The sequence below is a fragment of the Amblyomma mixtum genome, chromosome 1 (assembly GCF_055824585.1).
Source record: "Amblyomma mixtum isolate Tamu chromosome 1, ASM5582458v1, whole genome shotgun sequence".
NCBI lineage: Eukaryota > Metazoa > Arthropoda > Arachnida > Ixodida > Ixodidae > Amblyomma > Amblyomma mixtum.
In genome coordinates, this window is record NC_143012.1 from 190,547,686 (window position 1) to 190,565,656 (window position 17,971).

Genomic DNA, 17,971 nt, shown 5'->3' on the forward strand with positions numbered 1-17,971 from the left:
GCTCCTCATTGCAGGGAGTGCCCACCTGCTACCCTGTGCTGCCCTGCAAATCTGGCTATCGAATTACTCTCACTCTGGCTCTGTCCATTTTGCCTTGCAAAGAACTTTATCGCAATCATGAACATCGCAAATCTTAGAGTGCTCCCGGAGCAGACTTTATCAAATACCAAATGCTGGCGAACATCCATCGCCCTCATCCAGAGCAGCTATTTGCGGCGTACAATCATGTTTGGCGCTATGGCGATGTCCCGCAGTCGTCTTGTGAAGCAACAGTGGTATACGTCCTCAAAAAAGGTGAACCTAGCCGCAAGCTTGTTTAATTTTTGAGCAGTTCTTTGATACCGGTTCCATTGCTCTCGGCTGGCGTATTCGGAAGGACATTCCTGTCTTCAAGAAATGTGACCGATCATTCCCGGGTATTTATTCGCCACTTTCATGAAGTACTGTGTCCTTAAGATAATGGAATACGTCATTTACTCCAATGTAGCAACCTTTCTCTCATCTGTCTTCTCCTTTCATACAAAACAACACGTCTTCCGTAAAGGAAATTCATGCGAAACCCCACTTGCTCTTTTCCTTCATGGCATTCATTTAAGCCTAAATAGCAACAGCCCTACTAATGCGGTTTGTTTCCGCTCTTATAGTCAGTCCTCTTCTTTTTCGTGTGTTCCTTCAGTGTGCCCTAAGACAGCATCCTTGGCGACTTCGTGTTTATAATTTCATTAACGATCGCTATTTATCAGTAACTACTACCATCTGCCTTTTTTCAGATGACTCTGTACTATAAAGTCCTGTAACTAACTCGTTCGATGCTTCTGCCCTCCAAAATGACCTAATTCGCATACAGCAATGGTGCACTACGTGCCTTATGTCCCTGAATACCTTTAAAACTGTGCTTATTTCTTTACACCGCAGCCAAAACTACACACCCCCTAATTGTAAAATTAACAGTACTATTCCTCCAACCAATTCGTTTAAGTATTTCGATGTTCAGTGCAATAATCATTTAGCTTGGTCTTGCCACTTAAACCATGTACCCAATTTCTGTAATCATACTGCTGAATACCTCTGCCGCAGCCTACCCATGGCCCCTTCTTCTGGAAACTACTAGCCTACAGAATGCTTGGACGACTTAACCTTGAAAATGCCAGCTCTATGCTTGATCCACACCACCCTAACCTCCCTAAAGCTCTTGGATCTGTTTACAACCATGCAACTCGTTTCATTCTCTCGAGCTACTCGTAGCCGTCATGCATCTCTGCCATGTTATCTTAATTACAATTTCCTTTTCTCGCTTATCGCTGCCACATATCACGCCTCTGCCTCTATCACAAGCTTTTCACACATCACCCAGTAACAGTCAGCTCATTGAACCAGCGCATCCAACTCCTCGCACTCGCCATCCCAACAGCGTCATTCCGCCACGTGCCTAATAGACTACGTTTCACGAGTCGTTCTTCGTGCGCACCACTCGCGATTGGAATGGCCTTCCCTCCCAACCATCTGGCTCTCATCGCTGATCCTGCACGCTTCTGGCTCATCAATAGCATTTATTCCACAAGCCTTTCAGAATTTATCGCCGCACACCCGCCCACCCCTCATATAAAGTCCCACGTCGGGACCTTTCAGGTAATAACAAATAAATAAAATAAATTAATATCGTCCAGTCTCCCTCACCTAGGCGGCTGACAAAGTTTTCAAAGGCCCTGAATTGTATGGGAACCAATGATAACTTTCTCCACTATGGGACTGCCTTCCTTCACGACCGGACCATGCGAGTGCGCGTTGGTGGTGCTTTCAGTTAACCATGCTCTCTGCCGCGTGGTGTTTCTCATAGAGATGTTTTAAGCCCCTCTTTTTTTAGTATTCCCCTTTAAGGTCTCGCGGACGGCATCCGCCATTTGGCCAGTAATGTGCACACCACAATCTACGCCGATAAAGAAGGTATTTTCCCTACCGTCATATCTATTGAAGGGCAACTGACCAGGGGTCTGGACATTTTTTTAAAAACAAGAACACTGCATAGATAATGCATCGGAGATTACTTCTGCAAAATACTAGAGCCATACGCGCCCCAAAAAGCTGTTAAAATTGAAATCAAAGCCCGTTATTTTCTTCCATCAAGCAAACGTCCTCATCCTCTGCAGCCTTCGGGTTGATGTCATACTGAAAACTTTCACTAAAGACATTCCATTGGTGCGTCGTCTGACTGACTGGCGAAGGGTAGGCGTAGCCGTTTCTTCGCGTCGTCTGCTCGTCGCGCGCTTGCTTTTCGCAGCGCCTTCCGTTTTCGCACATGCCTACAATCCCGCATGGAGGCAAAAATCTGATGAGGGAGCGCCCGGCGACAGCCTTGAAGCCTAGTCATAAAAGTCATAAAAAGTAAAAATACAGCAAAATGAAGAGAGTCAGCTGCCGCAGCTCCTATCAATAGCCCAATTAAAAGTTTCGTGTTCCACCCAGTAACCAAGGTAAGGACTCACGCACAGCTTAAAAAAAAACATGCTTACATTTATAATTTGCAAAGAAAGTTCCTAAATTATGTCTTAGAATCTACTGTTTCTGCTGTCACGCATATTTTGAATTTGATTTTCCAGGATGGAGCGCTCCCATTGGAAGGAAGTAACGCTCGTACACAAAGCCGGCGCCTGAAAGCATGCTAAAAAACGACATATCAATATTTTCAGTAACAATTTATTCAAAATGCCTAAAAATTTTATTTCTTTTAGCATAAGGACTTTTGATGAAATAAGGCTCTTTTTTATGCACATTTGGTGTTCAGGAAGGGGCCGTCAGCAGAGTGAGCTTAGCTAACACTTAAAATAGTCGTCTGCAAAATACCAAAAATAGACTATTGAGTCCAGCCTTATTCATCGGCTCTTCCAGCGCCTCTGATTCACTCAGTGATTACATTCTTTGCACAAACTATCCTTCACAGAATTGCGCAGACATGTCTTAACCTCTCCAAATCATGTCTTTGGAACAGAAGTCGGTGCGCACATTTTTGTAACAAGCAGTTCACTTTTGTGAACCGCAGTCCCACAGGGCAGCATTTTAGAACCGTTTATTTTTAATATATATGTTACTGACATTGTGGCAATTGATTGGAAGGCAACATTTCTTTATTTTTGCCGATGTCAGTAACATTCTCTTATTTGTCCCCTTCGAGAATAATCATGTAACAAGACGTAATGTGTTGCTGGAAAATTCATTTTTGGCACAGAGTAACCAAATAAAGAGTGATCCATTTAAAGCAAAATTAATTATTTTACGGCTGAGAAAAACTGTAAACCTTAAAGTTCAGATTCTAGGAGTGACGGTTTCTGAAACGTTAACATGGGATTCATGCACTGAGAGCATGTGCGCAAAACTCGGCAATGCCAGAAAGGCCTCATTTTTCTGCCTTTAAGTTCTTCCAGTTCATAGTAAACTCGAACTATATAATACATTGTTTTCCATATGTATAATTTATTGCGATTTCTTAGGGCTAAGGATGCAACAACATATGCACTTTAAAAGAGTCATATGTTACTAAATAATAGCGCGCAACATAGCTAAAACTGAATGCTTTCCATCTACTGAGATATTTTATTCTTTACTACACCGTCCACATGCAGGGTATGTATGAACTTCGTATGTTGCTTCAAATTTATTTATCGTGAGCTCTTTACAGACTATCTGTTTATACTGAATCCTTATAACACAACAGAAGTATGGTCTCTACAGGCAACACTAATTACATCGGTAAGTCCCCGCTCCCTCACAACTCTCAAGCTAGAGTTCATGAAACGGAATATTCTTTTCGTTTTCGATAATGCCTGCTATTTACAAAAAAGCGACGTTAACCAGATGTGGCCGCATTTTTCGTCAGCGAATATTTTTCTCGTCGACCTTTGTTTGAAGAGCCGCCGCGGTGGCTCAGTGGCTATGGTACTCGGCTGCTGACCCAAAAGACGCGGGTTCGATCCCGGCCGCGGCGGCTGGAATTTCTTTGGAGGAGAAATTCTAGAGGCCCGTGTACTGTGCGATGTCAGTGCACGTTAAAGAACCCCAGGTGGTCGAAATTTCCGGAGCCCTTCACTACGGCGTCTCTCATAGCCTTAGTCGCTTTGGGACGTTAAACCCCAGAAACCAAACCAAACCTTTGTTTGAAGAACTCATCACGAGCTAGTTGGTTTTCCATCACACGAAAACAGCGTAAACTTCACAGAGGACGCAGAAAAGGGAGACGAGACACAGGCGTTGACTAACAACTGAAATTTTATTGCTCTGACACATCGGTAAATATACACAAGGCATCAAAAACAACAAGATATGTAAGACATGAAACAGGCAATCGCAGCAGGAAACGAGCAGGGAATCATGAATGCTGAGCTGTCGCAAGGAAGGGAAATTCCTTATCCAGAAGGGCTATAGATGGGGTGCTGACACAGCGGTCTTTTAGGCTTGCAATTTTTTTCGCTTCAGTTATCTCTCGCGTGATTTGGTCACTGACAGTGCTCAGCACGCTCGTGCCACTCCAGTGAAGAGTGCATTTACAATCGCGGCAATGAACGCCCAGATGGACTGAGATGCGTGTACTAACATTGTACTTGTGTTCTGACAGTCGTTTGTTAAGGCATCTGCCGGTTTGTCCTACGTAAGCATGACCACAAGACAAGGGAATTGAGTAGATTACGCCTTGAGCACAGGAAACAAACCGATCGCGATGATTCGTAGTGCAGCCAATGTAGTACCTGCGACCTATCTGATTTGCACGCTTGCACAGGCATGACAGACGATCTGGGGCTGAAAATACTATATCTACACCTACTTTATTCCCGATCTTTCTCGGGGAATGTGAAATCCCGTGCAAGTAAGGAATCACGGCGGTCTTCTTATCCCTGTCTCTTTGACGTGCTTCTTTTTTTGTGAACATGGCCTCGGCCACCGATGACAAGAGCGTGAGAGGGTAACCAGCCTGCATGAGTCGGCGCATCTGGTTTAAGAAACTATCTCCAAGATTATGATTGCATGATTTTTTGACTGCGTTATAGAAGAAAGTGTTAACAATACTGCTCTTAACTAACTTCGAGTGAGCTGAATCAAAGGGCAAGGGCAGGAGGGGTTTTCTGGCTCGAGGCTCAAAGGCCCAGCACACATTACTGTTGTCAAAATAGTCTTAATTCTAAAAAAAAACGTAAGAAACCATTTGAAGGCAGTTCGTTGGTGGCAATCAAAGAGCTCAGTATGCTAGAAAAATTTCAAAGAACCTTTGAAGCTTCGATTGGGAGGGCCTGATGTTGGCAGTCTATAATGACAAGATAGTCGTCGACAAACCGGAAGATCTGCTTAACATTGCTACTCTGAAAGAGACTGTCTAACTCTCCGTCCTTCTTACCTAAGTAAAGATCACTGGGTACCGGAGCAATGGAAGAACCTATATATATATGCCATTTTTTGTAGAAAAAGTGAGCCATTCCATTCTGCGAGTGTGGACCTTAATTACACAGAAAGTAGCTCCAGAAAGCCGGCAGTTGAAATGCAACTCTCCTTCTGGAATCTTACAGCTCCATGCTGGTGAAAACAAACCTTGATGCAAGTGATCAAGTCGTCATGAGGGATGGCATAGTATAAGTCCTTAATGTCAATAGAAAGGCCTACGAACGCCTTACCGGAGTGGTCTTTTAAAAAGTTAACCACAGGATCTGCGTTCTTTACCAATAGTGGATCGTCAACAGTTAGTAGCTTTAGTTGCTTCTCTCAAAATGATGCAACAGATTTCTGCCAAGTCCCTGTCTCAGAAACAATGACACAGATAGGATGATCTACCTTATGAATTATAACTGAGGAGAACATTTCTAAGCACAAGTAGTTGCTATGGTCCATTGCATTACTTAATTTTTTCAAGTTTAGTCGTTCACAAAGTTTCCTGGCCCGGTTCTTTACGTTCTTCAAGGACTCGTTGTCGCATTCATCGAAGGACGATCGTATGGCTGCGAAGGGCCTTGATCATGAAGTCTGCTTTCGGTAAAACTGCGAATCCTGCTTCGTTGTCAGCGGAAAGAAGGCAAGGCTCGTTCTCTTTCAGGTAGGTAACAGTCTTACCCAGGGGTAGTCTCTTGCTAGCCGGCTTACAGCGGATGAACACGTCCACTTCCTCGGAAACGCACTGGCCCACTTCAGCTCCAGGAGCAAGTCTGGAAACGTTCCGAACCATGCTCAGACGTTCAGGATCCAATTTCTTCCACTCAACAGCATACTTGGGCCCGCGAGCCAGGACGTCGTGGACAGCTTTCAGGACTTCAGCATCACCGAGAAAATGAACGTGATTTCTGTTTCAGGGTGGTTTCTTCGCAACGAGCAGGCGAAGGCGTGGAAAGGTAAGTTGCCACAGCAGATAAGTTGTCCTGTCTAAGAGTTGGGAAAACTGACGACACAGTTCTCTCACACCGCCTGGTGCCTCTCATCGCAGCAGTTTCGTGCAGGGCGCGTTTGCTCAGTTTTTGTATCCACAACAAGGTTATGCCACCAGACATTCTGGCCTTGCTTGGAGGCTTTCCACTCTCCGCTGGACATGGTCTCCCGTTATGCAAGCTGCTGCGCATTGAGCTGCACAGGCAACCGCGTCTTTTCAAGGGCCACCTGTGGTTGCTGCTTCAAGCTTCAAAGCCGAACGGTGACTCCAGACTCCGTTGTCTCTTCGTCACTTTTTGTGTCGTGAAATCATTTGCGCCTAGGTGGGTTTTTCCCAAGTTTCAAGATGAAAAACCAACTAGCCCGTCAACATGCCTTACAGAGAAGTGTGTCGTCAGTTTTACCAACTCTTAGAAAGGACAACTGAGCTGCTGTGGAGGCTTACCCTTCCACGTCTTCGCCTGCTCGTTGCGAAGAAACCACCCTCCAACTGAAACCACGTTCACCTTCTCGGTGATGCTGAGGTCCCCAAAGCTGTCCACGACGTTCTGGCTCGCGGGCCCAAGTTTGCTGTTGAGCGAACGAAATTGGCTCCTGAACTTCTGAGCATGGTTCGGAACGTTTCCAGACTTGCTCCTGGAGCTGAAGTGGACCGGTGCGTTTCCGAGGGAGTGGACGTTTTGACCCGCTTTAAGCCGGCTAGCAAGTGACTACCGCCGGGTAAGACTGTCACCTATCTGAAGCAGAATGAGCTTTGTCTTCTTCCCACTGACAAGGAAGCAGGATTCGCAGTTTTACCGAAAGGAGACTTCATGACCAAGGCCTTCGAAGCCATAGGATCGTCCTTCGATGAATGCGACAACGTGTCCTTGAAGAAAGTAATGAACCCGGCCAGGAAACTGTGTGAATGCCTGAAGTTGCAAAAATTAAGTAATGCAATGAACCATAGCAACTACCTGTGCTTAGAAATGTTCTTATCTGTTAAAACTGATAAGGTAGATTATCCTTTCCGTGTCATTGTTTCTGAGACAGGGACTTGGCAGAAATCTGTTGCAGCATTTTTACAGAAGCAACCAAAGCTACTAACTGTTGACGATACATTTTTGGTAAAGAACGCAGATCCTGAGGTTAACTTTTTAAAAGACAACTCCGATAAGGTGTTCGTAGGCCTTTCTATTGACATTATGGACTTATACTATGCCATCCCTCATAACGACTTGATCACTTGCATCAAAGATTGTACTGACCAGCATGGATCTGAAAGATTCCAGAACGAGAGTTCCATTTCAACTGCCGGCTTTCTCGAGCTAGTTTCTGGGTACTTAAGGTACACATTCGTAGAACGAAATGGCTCCCTTTTTCTTCAAAAAATGGCATATGTATAGGTTCTTCCATTGCCCCGGTACATAGTTATTTTTACATAGTTATGAAGGACAGAGCGTTACACAGCCTCTTTCAGAGTAGCCATATTAAGATGATCTTCCGGTTTGTCGACGACTATCTTGTCATCCTAGACTGCGAACATCAGGCCTTCCCACTCGAAGCTTCAAAGGTTTTTTGCAATTTTTCTAGCATACCGAGCACTTTGATTGCCACCCACGAACTGCCTTTGGATAGTTTCTTACGTTTTTTAGAATTAGGACTCCATTTTGACAACAATCATGTGTGCTCGGTCGCTGAGCCTCGAGCCTGAAAACCCCTGCTGCCCTTTGATTCAGCTCACTCGAAGTTAGTTAAGCGCAGTATTGTTAACACTTTCTTCTATAACGCAGTCAAAAAATCATGCAATCATAATCTTGGAGATAGTTTCTTAAACCAGATGCGCCGACTCGTGCAGGCTGGTTACCCTCTCACGCTCTTGTCATCGGTGGCCGAGGCCATGTTTGTTCACAAAAAAAGAACCACATCAAAGCGACAGGGATAAGAAGATCGCCGTGATACCTTATTTACACGGAATTTCACATTCCCCGAGAAAGATCGGGAATAAATTAGGAGTAGATGTAGTATTTTCAGCCCCAGACGTCTGTCAGGACTGTGCAAGCGTGCAAATCAGATAGGTCGCAGGTACTACGTTGGCTGCACCACGAATCATCGCGATCGGTTTGTTTCCTGTGCTCAAGGCGTAATCTACTCAATTCCCTTGTCTTGTGGGCATGCTTACGTAGGACAAACCGGCAGATGCCTTAACAAACGACTGTCAGAACACAAATGCAATGTTAGTACACGCATCTCAGTCCATCTGGGCGTTCATTGCCGCGATTGTAAATGCACTCCTCAACGGAGGGACAAGAGCGTGCTGAGCAGGTGCTATGACCAAATCACGGGAGAAATAATTGATACGGAAAAAATCGCAGGCCTAACAGACCGCTGTGTCAGCACCCCATCTATAGCCCTTCTTGATAAGGAATTTCGTTTCCTTACGACCGCTCAGCATTCATGATTCCCTGCTCGTTTCCTGCTGCGATTGTCTATGATTCGTGTCTTATCCTTCTTGTTGTTTTTGATGCCTTGTGTATATTTACCGATGTGTCAGAGCAACAAAATTTCAGTTGTTATTCAGCGCCTTTGTCTCGTCTCCCCTTTCTGCGTCCTGTGTGAAGTTTCGGGTGTTTTAGTGTGACCTTTGTTTCCTTAGTTATTATCCAAGTTTTCTTGAGTCATTATTATGATAACTGGATTCTCGTGCTATGCACACCTCTGTGTCCCAATACCACTCACTGTCTACCTAGTATTTGACGTGGTAGTTACATTCCTGCTATGGCTACTTTCATAATTTATGTCTCTGTCTTCAAATCTCTATATTACTCCAAAATTGTGCGCAGGCAATATATGCAACCAATTCTAAAACCTGCATATCTCTGCTATCTCTTTGTTCTTGATGTAGATTTATACTTCTTTTCAATACTTCGAAAGATATACCCTGCCTTTTAGTGTATTGTGTCCTGGGCGTCGTCAAGCTGACAAGAGCAGCTTTTAGGCCAGGTTACCGACTAAACTTTTTAAGGAAATTTAATACTTGAATTCAAATGAAAAATATATCGACGACAGCCAAGGTCTAGTATGTAAAACACGCGCCACATATCACGAAGATGTAAGAGAAACGTGAGCGCCAAAGGGCACTTACTCTGTTCAAAGGGATGGTGAAGATCTGTCGTAGGCAGGAATAGAAAGACAATATTTCCTTGATTAAACGTGTAAGCTCCACTTCCCTTGGGGTAACTGGAGCTTACCACAAAAGCACATTGTTCAGTTTGGCACTTTTTTTTCTACCCTGTTCTCTTCAACAGCTTTCAGCAGACGGTAAAACGGTTTATTGGGATGTCCTCTGTAGTCTCTCTCATTATTCGGTTTTAAATGACGCACACACTGCAGGAGAAACTGTCAAATTAGCGGATAAAAATCACGATGTGCTTGAGCGGTGAGTTGTTCACCTTCCGAGTGGCTATTGCACGTGAGGGTTGATGATTCCCAATTTTAGTAGCGTAAGTTGTTCACGAGATACCTTGTATGTGCAGATAGCTAAATAGTTGGCCTGTTTTATACTGGTGTGAACTGTCCGTTCCGTTTCATTCAAAAATATTTGTAATGCTACGGCTAGCATTTCAACCCAAAGTAGTGTCATATTTCTTGGATGATCTGTGTAAGTAGAAACACACATAGGCGTATGAAAAACTACAGCAAACACTTCTTTAAAAATTTGGTTTGGTTCAATTTTCAATTTCGTTTTCAATTTAAATTTAATTCGATTTTCTTTTATAGAAAATACACAACACTTTTTAGGCTCGTAGCCAACGGCTAGTTCGGGTCCAAGTACATCAAATGCGTAAAAGCAAATTCAAAATGGCAGATTTATACAGATTAGCTTAAGCGTACAAACAAAATTAAAAACAAAGCAGTCGAAACAATACTAGTAGATAACATTCGGCACGACAAAAAAAAATCGCTTTCAAAAAACTATGTGCAAGAGAACTTTCGGACATCGGGTGTGAGTACAAACTATCGTGTTACATACAAAGTACTTAACAGAACGCGAAAAATAAATTTCAGGTTAAATAAATTATTTCAGTTAAGTGTTTTTTAAACATACCATCAAAGTTGTGAGCTTTTCAGAAAAATAGTTATCGCGTTCCAGATTTTTACTCCAGCAGACTGCACTAAACTCTCACCATATACATTGCGGATGGGAGGGTGGTTGAAGTTGCCGAAGGAGAGGTTTCTGGTGGACCGAAGCGGGGGATGAAGTATTGATGCATGGAAAGGACGATTGTGTCTTACTATGTTGCGAACACATGCAGAGATTCTTAATCGGTACAATAAATCACATGGAAGAATCATGGACTTATAGAATAACGGTTTGGTGTGCTGAAAATGGTTAGACTTATTTATTGTTCTTAATGCACGCTTTTGTAGGTGGATAATAGGATCTAAATGCCGGTGGTATGTTCTACCCTATGCTTTTACAGATTATGATGGATGGCTTTCAATGAAGGCAAAATAAAACATACGAAATATAGACTGTCAAATAATTCCTTAACCTGATACTATTTCATTAACCTTGGCATGATATCCAGACGCCAACTTCCTGCATACTGCTTGAATTTGGTCTTGCCAATGTATGTATTTGACAAAAGTGACACCTAGATATTTAAATGACAACGTGTGTTCTATTAGTGTGTTATTTACTAGGATTCGGACATCAGTTGGGTCAATTACTTTCCTTTCTGAATGGAATATCAAGTATTTAGTTCTTTTTTTTTCATATTTATTGTCAGCGTTTTAGCTGAGAAGCACTGTGGTATTTTATGGACTTTTTGATTAGCTTTTTCTTCTAGCTCCTCCATTGTATCTGACATTATTATTAAACATGTATCATCAGCGTACATCAGAAGTTTTGAACAGGCAATAAATGATGGTAAGTCAATAACTAACACATAAGGAAAACAACAACGGACCAAGTACGTATCCCTGCGGAACTCCCGTGTAAAGCTTGTGCGGTGAGGTTGTAACAACGGATGATGTAACGATGAGGATGGGGTTTAGCGTCCCGAAGAGACTGAGGTTATAAGAGACGCTGTAGTGAAGAGCCTTTCGGAAATTTCGACCACCTGGGGTTCTTTAACACACTCTGACATTGTACTGCACATGGGCTTCTAGAACTTCGCCTCCATCGAAACTCGATTACCGCGGCCTGGATCTAAGTGCAACTGCACAAGTTTTGTAAATCGACGAGCTTAAAGGGGTCGAATGTGTGAAACCTGCAGGAAAAACAAATGAAGTATTTAGTTTGCTAGCACTCGAAATGGTGATGTCATCAGCAATTAAAATCGCGACGACCCCCTCCAGTGCCAAGTGGGGGACGCAGGATGACGTAATCGAAGGTACCGGTATGTTTCCAATGTGAAAATGCTTGCTTTGAGGGAGAATAACTAATGCAACTGAAGCCAAAGCTCGCTCAGCGTTGTTTGGCAGCATCGAACGAGGAACGGCTAGTTGTGGCTAATGGTAACAGTAATTTTAAATCTTACCGTCTCTTACGTCACGCTGGACATCACTGCACTACTTCATTGATTTGAGGAGAAGCGCAAAATTAAACAGTTGATTAAGTCATTTTTTTAAAGGCTAGTTCTAAAACACACGGCAGGCTTTACATACAGCTTGTATAGATTTGAATGTTTGAATATTGTGTTATTCTGAAAAGTCGTGCAGTTGCTCTTTAAAAGAGTTCCAAAAGGTATGATATATTTGATTTGTGAAAAAAAAAAAAACGTTTTATGAACCGCATTTGCAATCCATTAGAGCCTGAATCAAGTAGCGAAAAACGGGAGGCAATAATTTTTTCTAGTCAAGCTTCGTTCTTAAGGGTATGTTCATGCCACATAGTGCAGATATGCATTACCTTTTGAACGCTTGCAATTTACAATGCTGCTTTGTTTTCTTTCAGAACGCGGTTCTTAAAGATTCTGGAGTGGATCCAGTGTCTTAGCCCCTCTTTTATTTCAAAGCTTCATTGTGCTGGACAGCGATGAGCATTGCTTCTCCGCCAAGGAACGGAACGAGCCTCTATAGGAAGTCTTGACTGCATGAACGCAACAATTATCGCTTTGTGCATATACCTTTGCTCAGATTCATGTGTGCCTTGATGCACTTGATCATTTGGAACCCATAAATCTTTATAAAAATGCTTCTGCGTAAGTAAAAGCTACATTGTAAATTAACCGTCACTCTATTGCTCCTCGCACTGTATACTTTGTTTTTCTAATGTCGCCCTGGCATCCGTGTCTTCGGTAACATAGTTTTGTATGGACCATCATCGCGGTAAATAATATCTGCCTAACCGGAGGGCAAAGGAGTTCACAGAATTTTCAGCGATGAGCTCAAGGTAGCCATTTTAAAAACTCTCCACAATCACAGAACTCTGATATCTTGTGTGCATTATGTAAAGGTTCTCATTACGGATAAGCCTAGGCCCTCGAAACAATTTTATAAAGAAGGTTAAAGACATGCGACAGGTAACTACAGCAGAATACTTACTGATTGCCGCATTCGTGGCAAGGATTTCTTCGGTTTCGAAGGAAAAAAAAGATTAAAAAAAGGATTAGAAGGCAGTTTCCGAGCAGCACGCTTGCTTAACTATTGCGCAAAGTTAAGCTTTCGTCCCTGCACTGTACAGGATGCAAACTATCCCAAATTCCAGAGTCCACTAGTGAAAAAATATGCAAGCAACTATCATAGCCTTTTACATGCTCAAAAGATTACGTTTACTGAATGAATTGGTAGAAAATTTTGATAACATAATAACAAACATTGTGTACATATGGAGGAAAACGCAGACAGGTCTTTTTGTTCATTAATTGTCGCCTTGTTGAATGAATAAGCACGTTCCTATGACTTACTTGCACTGTGATATTAATGATTTTTTTTATTGTGTTGCACATCGTTTAATTTTAATCCTGTGGTTACAATGAAGTTGATAGGTTGTAAAGCCGGGTATAATTTTCACTGACTGCTCCTCTGTTCATTATTCTCTTTTTGTTTATTTTGCCTTTAAGTTCCGCTGAATGATGAATTATTACTAGTTGGTATTTTATTGCAGTGTACTATAATGGGTTTTAGTTTCTTTTTCTTGTTTATTTTTGGTTTATGTTCCTGTTATGGTCGATTGCTTGTACCCTACTATGTAATTACCTCTGCCGTGAGGGCCTTTAACGGTATTTTGGGTAAATAAACAATAAACAGATATTTTTAGGAGATGTGTTCTTCGTGTTATTCACTCGAATGATGGTGTTTTTGTTTGGCCTGCACCACTATGCGCTTCCAGCGCCCGTTATTACTTAACTTCTGGGACAAATTCCTTTCTTATATAGGCCCTGAGGAAAGCCACAGAGATGACCAGTAGAATTGTATGGCTTCTCCCTTTCATTTCCTTCGCGGAGCGTGCCTGCTAACTGCACAGGGAAATGCTGCAGCTCAACATGCACTTGTGAATTTACTCTGGAGAGTAAGCTTTCCCACTTTAGGCAATCTTCGCTTCGCCATCATGTATTTGCTGAGAGTTGAGAAATGCACTTTTAGCATATTGACAGCTATAGCACAGACTAAAATCCAAGAAAACAACTATATTCCATTTACGCTTTTGAGTAAGTCGCGCAATTTATCGCACTTGGAATAAATGACACTCCTTACAGAGCAAGAGATATTGAGGGTAATGTTTCTGGTAGAAACGCGGTAGTTGTCACCGCCAAAAATCGTTTACGATCTCCTGACCACCCCGTGCTCGGGGCTGGTGCAGCACGCCTCACGCTTGCTTAGAAGCTATCCGGTGGGACACTGGTTCACCACAACGCAACAAATGCTTTGAAATGACATTCGATTTCACTCTTAAAATTTTAATTAATCGCCCAGCACATGAGCACGTGCGCAGCAGTAGCTCATGGTATGGCCACTATGATATTGTCACGTTGTCAACTACGAATGCCCGCTGCTCGTGGCATCGATCAATTTAAAGCCGGCAAGGAAACTTCGAGATAACAGGTCGAGATCATCTAGAGTAATCTAGAAGCACGTAGATGCAGCTCTTCATGGCTGTGATCAATCGAGATTAGTCCGGTCGCTTCTCGCGTCACGAACAAAAACGATAACACCCTTTTCCTGGTGCCTTGCGCGGACACTACAATGATACGTGGCAATATACTTATGAAAAAAGAAATGCAAAACCAATTGAAGCATAGTTGACGTTTTCTCTATATATTCTTAATTGGTGGTGTCCATGAACTGCAAATTAGTCGCTCCATAGTCAAGCGCAAGGGAAAACGCCTAGATTATTAAATATTTCGGCCTTCATTATACAATATGCGACGCATTGACGGAATGTGATAAAAACGCGGCTTGAATAGGGAGGAACGCAAGACTTTGCGCTTGTATACACGTGAAACGCTATTTCAGACTGAATTAAATGCAGCTTGATACTCTCATGGGAAGCTAATGTTTAGCGCTTCTTTATGCAGTTCTCTCAGGAGTAAATGATTCAAATTTTTTTCGCTATTAACCACAATTACCTGCCTGAATCCTGATTACGGTCCCATTCGTGCTATAAGCAAGATCCAGGTACCATAAAAACGTAAATGGCACTTACCAAGAAGTACGAAAATGAATACAACGGCTAAAGAAGCAGGGCGCATCCTTTCAAGCAAATTAGCTTCCTTCATGCTTTCTCGGCCTAATTCTAGTTTTTGAGACTTTTATGCGTGTTAGTGACGCCTATCTTCTTCATCTCTTGCGACATACAGAGCTTTCACAGGTTGTTGATTACTCTTTACAAATGGAAAGTGCTTAGAGCACACATTCCGCTCTTTTCAGCAGGACGAAAGCAAAAGGCCGCTTATGACAGTTTGATCTTTTCTTTTTGCTGCCAGCATTGGTTTGCTCCCCTGTGATGTGTCCAATCTCCGGTCATTCTGCTGAGTGCTTGACGTCACAGCTGATGTCAATGTGTGCTTACAGGGCGTGCGTATAAGAGTCATCGGACAGACCTTTTTTTTTATTTTCTAATCCAGAACTTCTGACCTAACGCCCCGGCCCGTCGAAGTGATCGTAATATCTAAGCACAAGCCACTTCAGCGGAATAATTTCTCTCACAGCCCTAAGCGTAGTCCCGGAGAAGAATTCTGGAACGGGATAAGTTTCCCATCCGCAAGATTCGAAGGGCGGATAGAAAACTGATTCCTAAATAGAAGAGAATTACGTAGGTCCGGCTCCACACCTCCGCCTCAGCTTTCGAAGGGCGCTCTTGGCGACGGGTAGCACGCGGAGTTTTCGCCTCAGCACTTTACTGTAATGTGAGCCTCATTATGAGTATAATGGTACTGCCGCGTTTCAGTGAGAATTATATCAGCGATTTTTGCACGATTCTGCGTTGATTCCTAGTAGAATTGTTTTCTATGCTGGTACACGCGCACACGCACACGCACGCACGCACGCACGCACACACACACACACACACACGCACACGCGCACACGCACACACACACACGCACACACACACACGCACACACACGCACGCACACACGCACACACACGCACGCACACACGCACACACACACACACACGCACACACACAAGCACACACGCGCACACACACGCACACACACACGCACACGCGCGCACACACGCGGACACACACACACGCACAGAGAGAGAGAGAGAGTGAGAGGAAGCAAAAAGTGCATAGCGAGGTCTCCGTTTCCTTAAAGAAAACATTTTTATTTTACTCGATGATTCGGCCGGAGTGAAATAAAAATGTGTCCTTTAACAAAGCGTATACTTCACTATATATATATATATATATATATATATATATATATATATATATATATATATATATATATATATATATATATATATATATATATATATATATATATATATATATGTATACCGAGTGTTTTTTTAGAAGGTCCAAAATTTAAAAAAAAGGTAAATTGCTTTAGATTTATTTTAGCACTGGGGCTATCCGGAGGCTACGGCGAGCGCCAGGCAAGAGGAAAACTGCTTTAATTAGTTCGCTGATTAACTAAATATGTTAATTAACTTCTCTAATTTTTGTTTTAGGGGATATGTTGTATTCGCAGAATTGGAGATCGTCCTCTGAACAGTCCAACCGAGAAAAAACAATTTTCATTAAAAATTTTTCACGCACGTTACGAGGCGCGAAAAAGTCACCCTGGTAGGCATCTTCACACCGTAACGCAGCGGCGGGAGCGCCTCTGACCTAGTTCACTCCGCCCTGCGCTTTGCGTCACGCGTCCCGGACTGGCAGCCTGCGCTATCGCTGCTTATCTCGCTTCGCTCCGCGGCCTCACGGAATGCCGCGCTGGAACAAAAACGCATTGACACAAAGTGCAGGGCGGAATGAGCTACGTCCCAGGCGCTCACAGACGCTGTGTTACAGTGTGAAGCTGCCTACCAGGGTGACTTTTCTCGCTTCGTTACGCGCGCAAAAAATTTTTTCATGACAATCTTTTTTATTGGCTGGACTGTTTGGAAGACGATCTCCAATCCTGCTAATACAACATATCCCCTAAAATAAAAATTATAAAGAAGATCCAAACAGTCCAGCCAATAAAAAAGATTTTCATGAAAAAGTTTTTTGCGCGCGTAACGAAGCGAGAAAAAGTCACCCTGGTAGGCAGCTTCACACTGTAACACAGCGTCTGTGAGCGCCTGGGACGTAGATCGCTCCGTCCTGCACTTTGTGTCAATGCGTTTTTGTTCCAGCGCGGCATTCCGTGAGGCCGCGGAGCGAAGCGAGATAAGCAGCGATAGCGCAGGCCGCCAGTCCGGGACGCGTGACGCAAAGCGCAGGGCGGAGTGAACTAGGTCAGAGGCGCTCCCGCCGCTGCGTTACGGTGTGAAGATGCCTACCAGGGTGACTTTTTCGAGCCTCGTAACGTGCTTGAAAAATGTTTAATTAAAATTGTTTTTTCTCGGTTGGACTGTTTAGAGGACGATCTCCAATTCTGCGAATACAACATATCCCCTAAAACAAAAATTAGAAAAGTTAATTAACACAGTTAATCAGCGAACTAATTAAAGCGTTTTTCCTCTTGCCTGGCGCCCGCCGTAGCCTCCAGTATAGCTCCAGTGCTAAAATAAATCTAAAGCAATTTACCTTTTTTTTTTAAATTTCGGACCTTCTAAAAAAAAACACCCGGTATATAGTATATGAGACAAGCCAACAGCCACCGAAACCAAGGAGCACAGGGGATTTTTTTCGTTATTTACTTATTTATTTTGTGCTGTTGATAAATAGAGAATATTATTAAATATGTTATTGCTTAAAGATAATTGATTAGAACAGCAAAAGAAAAGGCAACCACATGCCGCCGGTGGCAACCAAACCCACGACCTCCGAATTACACGTCCGGTGCTCTACCAACCGAGCTACGGCGACGGCTGTGAGATTTTCTGCTTTAAGGGGGTATTTATATTTACAAGTGACCTAATCTTGAGAGTATTCATCAGCGCCATCAACGTTAGTAAGCGGCGGACGTAGTACGTCCTGAGTTACCGCTGGTGC

The 17,971-nt window shown here is 43.1% G+C and overlaps 1 protein-coding gene across 1 annotated transcript in view; it reads right to left on the reverse strand.

Moving 5' to 3' along the window:
- LOC149370313 (uncharacterized) overlaps window positions 1-17,971 on the reverse strand; it is a 73,300-nt gene that overhangs the window by 213 nt on the left and 55,116 nt on the right. Inside the window, exons 6-8 of the mRNA XM_089577517.1 lie at window positions 6,842-7,038; window positions 6,088-6,282; window positions 2,215-2,360 (exon numbers count right to left, since the gene is read on the reverse strand). Coding sequence (XP_089433643.1) covers window positions 2,215-2,360; window positions 6,088-6,282; window positions 6,842-7,038 — 538 coding nt within the window. The remainder of the gene's footprint in view (window positions 1-2,214; window positions 2,361-6,087; window positions 6,283-6,841; window positions 7,039-17,971) is intronic.